Genomic DNA, 5880 nt, shown 5'->3' on the forward strand with positions numbered 1-5880 from the left:
TAAACTAAACCCAAATAAAATCTTTCTGAATCAGCTTCTCTACCAGATTATTAACCCAAAAGAACCACAAAACGTATCAAAGCCCAAAAGAAATCTCGTCTCTCTTCGCCTTCGCCATCTTCTGCTTCTGTCAGCCGCTGCTTCAGCTCTTGCCGGCGCCGCCACCCTTCTCCGATTCGCCGCCCCCTCTTCTCGTTGCTTCTTGAGTCCGCTTGCTCTCGCGGCTCCCATCCTCCGCTTCTTCTCCGCTGCAAGGTGCAGTGCTACTGCTCTCATTTCTTTTAAGCTAATTAGCTTTTCAGTCTTTTTTATCTTGTACCCTTTCTTCTCCGGTCAATTCATATTGTATCGTTTGAGGGTGATTGCAATTGCAGAAGATGATCGGTGTGGGAAAGATAAAGCAGTATACTAATGTCCTTGACAAGCCTCTCACCAAGGGCAAGCAAGAGGTTAGTTAGGTTTAGGTTTCCCTTCACTTGAAATCCATCCATTTCTCTGAGATCTCGCATTTCAATGCTATTATTTTCTACAGGAATGTCAGCGGAAGATTGAAATCTTTTAGTCAATCATAGATTATTATGGTTCTCACTGACTTCTGAGTCTGTTGATGTGTTTATTTCTTGGAATAATTTGATGCATTCGGTGCAGGTTAGTCTGAGTGCATTTGCGTTCTTGTTCTCTGAGCTTGTCCAGTACAACCAAACTCAGGTTGACAACATTGGCGAGCTTGAACGAAGGTGAAGAAAATACCAACTTGATCTTGTGTTTATGATGAGTAAACTGCTCTGTTATTAAGATATATCGCTTTTCTAGATACAAGGGACTGAATATTTAATGTTACATTTAATTATCTTTCGACGATGATTTCTTTGATGCGTATGGGAGTAGAAAGTGTGAGAGATCAAAATATGAGGCAGTAGCATGGCATGGCAAAGAAACTTCCATTACACATGTTTGGACATTTACTAATAGGAGGGGAAGGAGTACAATGAAGGACACTCAAACCCATATCAGCCATCCACAGATTTGGGGTTGAGGAGGGAGGAGGGAGGAGGGGACACTAGAACTTTTGGTCATCTATTTTTTTATTTATTTCTTTATTTTGCTATTTTACCCTTAAATTTTCTAAAGCACAATTACATGAGAAAAAGCACACCAACAACTAGGAAAAAAAGTATAACTATTTCCATTCTATTCGCTTACACTGTGTAGCTCCCAAACAAAAGTCTTAAACCATCTTTTCCTTTCGTCTTAAACTCCCAAACAATATAATAAGTTAATAACATACAACTAACCACTCCCTTCCACACTTTTCTGTTCTATTTATATTATTAACCAATACCTTCCATCCTCTTTTAAACTCCCAAACTTACCCTTATGTGTAGTGTTGAGGGATAATGTTTCTAGATTATAGGAACCAGAGATTGACCTGGCTTTAAAAATACCATTGTTCTGATGATTTGCTTTTATTATGTTTTGAAATCAATATAAAGTATGCTGATATTTATCAATGTTAAATGCACTAGACTGGAGGATGCTGGATATGCAGTAGGGGCCCGAGTTCTAGAGCTGCTTTGCCACAGGGATAAGGTAAATCTGCTATCATAATTCTCTGCAAAATCTTAGTTAACTTATCTGATTTGGAACAATTATTTGACACTGGACGCTGACATATGGAAAGAGTCGATTCCTATCTTTGAAGGATTATTATGTCTATTGGCTAAAATGTCCATAGATAAAACTATCATTTTATGCTGCATTCTGATCCTTGAGCTTTGTTGCTGGAGTCTTCAGTCTTGTACTTGTAAGCAAATTTGTTTCTATCAATATTTCTGACAGATTTGATTGCTTAAACTTGAAAGAATAAAAGGACGCGTATTTTTGCGAATCTTTAAAATATATAGAGTTCTTGATGTTCATATACATATTAGATTCTTCTATTTGTATATTCTACTTGATTATGATTTGATATCTACTTCTAGTCTACGTCTAGTATATATAATGGGGATTGAGGAGGGGTTTGGTGCAAAGATTTTTGTTCCTAAAATATCCTTCTGAAAAACATTTTCTGCTATGTATAGAATTTGAACCCAAACTTCTTTGGTTAGGATGTTAGATACTTACCATCTTGACTAATCTCAATTTTGTAACAATTTTATATATTTAATAATTAAAACGATGGACGTGCCTATTAATACACTTGTTAATATAATGTGTTACTGACAAGATCAGTGACTCACTGACTTGAGATTATCAGTATTACAATTTGAAATCTTTGCATGAGTCTATATGAGTAGAGTAGTATATTAATAGAAGTACCCTTCCTATGTAATGCTTCTTTGCCACCATCACATTTGACACTACGATTTTGTTTGTCTTGTAACATTCTCTTTATAGTGAGAGAATCTTGAGATGGTCATTATTTATTCAATACTGATTTGTCCTCGAGGAAGGTAGGTTTATTGGATCTATACGTTGTTTTGTTTGTATATATAGGCAATAGACAATTATTTGGGTTTGCCCATGAGCTGGGACATCTATAGTTGAGTTTAGGATGACTGAAATAGCAATAATTTCTGAAACTACAGGGAAATAGAAGGGAGACACGACTGTTAGGAATTCTCTCTTTTGTACACAGTACAGTGTGGAAAGTACTATTCGGAAAGGTTAGTTCCTTCATCAACTTTTTCTTTTATACCCAATATCTAGAACTGTGAAAATATTGTGTAACACAATCTTTTAATGCAAAAATAAAAATAAACTTATGTTGTACAATGGAATAACCTTTCTCATTCTAGTATGGTATGCCCTTCTAGAATCGCAACAAGGTTCTGGGAAATTCTAACTCAAAAGGAATACCAGCATTACCTTCTAAAAACAATTTTATCTTAGCTGTAAAAAATAGGACAGTATAAACTGTTTAGATTTTATGCAAATGTTGTTTTGGTGATTAGTGTTAACAAGCTTGTGAGGCTGTTCAAAGTATTTGAATTTGATCCTTGAGGTTCACTTTGATGATCTGATGTGGTCGTTGCCTCCTTGGGATGAGTACAGCATAACTATTAGTGACAAGTCAAAGACCTTGTAAATGTTGAACAAACATAGATATCATGTTGTCATTTCATAATCAGTTGGACATGGTTTTGAGATTCTCATTGTATTTGAGCAAAAAATCCATAGATCGCCCCACACTTTTTATTCATCAATGTTTTCCTTGCGTCTGTTTTCATTTGTTGAATAGTAACTTCAAGATGTGTTGTTAATAGCCAATACAACAAATGCAAATACAAAATGCTTGAACTGTGAGAATTATTCAATATGAAGACATGTATATAGAGTAGGTATAAATGAAGGTTAAAATTCAATAAACCACCATGAAGTAATATTCATTTGCACCCCATTCCCTTCTCTTTGAACTCTTTCTTCCTCTCTATCCCATGTTAAACTCATCAATACAGCTTTTTGCGCCAACAAAAGTGTTTATAATTTTGAATGTTGCCCTACCAATGTGTGCATAAAACCGCCTTGGAGGAATTCAATATATGGTTGGCTGGCTGCCTTTTCTACTCAAGACCCATGGCTGCGTGGGGTTTCATGTGTTTTGGCCCTCCATCATTTATGTAAGAGTAGAAATGAATGGATCATTAGTGCCCTCTATGTAATGATCAAGAACTTATTTTTAATTTTGTGGAGATAATGCAAAGCAAACATTTTCACTAATTTGTGTTCTGTTCTGGTTTCCTATGGATTAGGTCAATTAGCAATTATCTAAATTATTACCATCTTATTACTCTCTTTTTTCCTCCTTTTTTTAGGTAGCAGACTCTCTGGAAAAAGGAACTGAACATGAAGATGAATACATGATCAGTGAAAAGGAGCTCCTAGTAAACAGGTGACAGAATTTGTTAGCATCAACAAACGTCTTATTACACAGTAATTACATACTTGCTTTTTGAACATAAATAACAATGACCTAATGGATCATCTATTGCTTATAGATTCATTTCTATTCCAAAGGATATGGGAACGTTTAATTGTGGAGCGTTTGTTGCTGGAATAGTACGGGTATGTGCATCTTTTACCTTCAACCTGTTTTATGATTTTTCTTGTGCAGCATTAAACTGTGATTTGTTTTGTTTCATTCATCCATATAGGGTGTTCTGGACGGTGCCGGGTTTCCAGCTGTTGTAACTGCTCATTTTGTGCCTGTGGAAGGCCAACAACGACCTAGGACAACCATTTTGATAAAATTTGCTGAAGAGGTAAAGTTGCCATTGAATTTGCTTTCAAATCTGCCATTGCACATCCATTCTTTTCTCAAGTCCTAATCAAACAATCGACATCCTGGTCCTCTTCTTTTCTTTTCTTTTCTTTTCTTTTTCTCATTTTTTATTTGGAGCTCTCTCGATCCTCTTGAAACCAGATTAGTTTGTTTCTGTCCTGCAGGTGTTGCATAGAGAAGCAAGATTAGGCTGATGTTTTTACTGAAGATTTTCAGTTAAGATATTTTTAATGAGTATTGTACATCTCATTATAGGAAGATTTGGAACTTTCACCTCTACATGTGAGAAAATAATCCAGAAATTTACATGATTCTATTCTATCCTATTGGTATTGTGTGTCGAAAATTAAATTTAATGTTGAAAAACTGTTCTCGTGCTTCATATGAATTTCAACATTTCCAGGTCTTGCCTCTGGTGGTATTTGGATTGAGTAAGTATAAAACACCACAAATTGTAGCTTTGATTTGTTAGAAACAATTGGAATGAAAATGCCAAGTCATGCTGTTTGGGCATCACTGATGTTTTCTGCTCACCGCACAATATTTTTGTTTTTTATTTTTATTTTTTATTTTTCTCTCTCTCGGTTAATAACAAAAAGGTTGATACATGAAATCAAGTGGATCAGTTCAAAAGAAATAAAATACCAGAAACACACACCAAGGGACATAGAACAAACACTTGATTTCATACTATCAATAACCTCACAGCTCAAAGTAAAATAAATAAATAAGGATAAAGTTTCTCTAATAACCACAGTGATTTACAATCAATAAATTTCAGTATGAAATATATTTGGTGAAAATATCTATTTTACTCTTCCTAATTAAAAAACTTTGTGCTTTCTCTCTATCTCTTTTATCTTTCCTTCCAAGTGTTCATTTTCCTGTTGCCTTCCACTCCTGCTCTCTATATCCCTCTCCTTCCACCTCCTCCTCCTCTCTAGTGGTGGGAAATATCTAATACTATCCGAAGGTTGAGGTTAGGGTCTTTGGGTTATGTAATCTCTAATTCAATTACAACTATTTCTTTTCGTCATTGTATACTATTCCAAACTTTTAAATTCCACCGAGTCATCCTGTGCACGACCTGTGGTAAAGTCAATAGATTGCTGGATGCATAAGATATGCATAAGATAGGATTCAAATCTTTGACACTTGTTTAAGTGGACAAGTGAGTTGACTATTCGGCCAACCCAAATTGTTCCCGGAGTTGACATTTAACCCCTAAAAGACCACCTCATGTGACTTACCATGTCCCGTGCAATATACAGATAGAATCAGAGACATGATAATCAAACTTCACAGACCACAGCATCACCTGAGAAGTTTGAATACATACAAGCATCTACATTTGGTTACAAACATTGTATTTGACCATTACAAATTATGATTCCAAGTTACAAATTATGAGGTTGATAATTTTTCTTTATTTTTCTTCATCCATCCATCACCGATACATGAAATGACCTCTAGTAAAGTAACAATATCCTTCCAATATAGTTATATACTTGTTCTTATTCAGATTTGCATTTAATTTTCTCAACTGCATACAAGCATATGTTTCTGGTTACAAATATCAGTTTTAGTGTTCATGATTT

At 35.2% G+C, this 5880-nt stretch overlaps 1 protein-coding gene across 1 annotated transcript; it reads left to right on the forward strand.

Annotated features, from left to right (window-relative positions):
• Positions 30–4798, forward strand: LOC107638456 (trafficking protein particle complex subunit 5). The gene is made up of 9 exons (XM_016341738.2): positions 30–255; positions 375–449; positions 649–737; positions 1527–1590; positions 2589–2666; positions 3816–3892; positions 3999–4065; positions 4155–4262; positions 4447–4798. The coding sequence occupies exons 2-9, from the start codon at positions 378–380 to the stop codon at positions 4474–4476; spliced, it is 585 nt and encodes a 194-aa protein (XP_016197224.1). The 5' UTR covers positions 30–255; positions 375–377; the 3' UTR covers positions 4477–4798.

Source organism: Arachis ipaensis, chromosome B04, assembly GCF_000816755.2.
Source record: "Arachis ipaensis cultivar K30076 chromosome B04, Araip1.1, whole genome shotgun sequence".
NCBI classification, from domain to species: Eukaryota; Viridiplantae; Streptophyta; class Magnoliopsida; order Fabales; family Fabaceae; genus Arachis; species Arachis ipaensis.

What these genes read in the sequence shown, in the direction of transcription:
- LOC107638456 (XM_016341738.2), top strand. Translation starts at nt 378, where the DNA reads ATGATCGGTGTGGGAAAGATAAAGCAGTATACTAATGTCCTTGACAAG. An exon ending in ATTGGCGAGCTTGAACGAAG is followed by an intron (nt 738 to 1,526) that starts GTGAAGAAAATA and finishes TAAATGCACTAG; the next exon opens with ACTGGAGGATGCTGGATATG. An exon ending in AAGGAGCTCCTAGTAAACAG is followed by an intron (nt 3,893 to 3,998) that starts GTGACAGAATTT and finishes TATTGCTTATAG; the next exon opens with ATTCATTTCTATTCCAAAGG.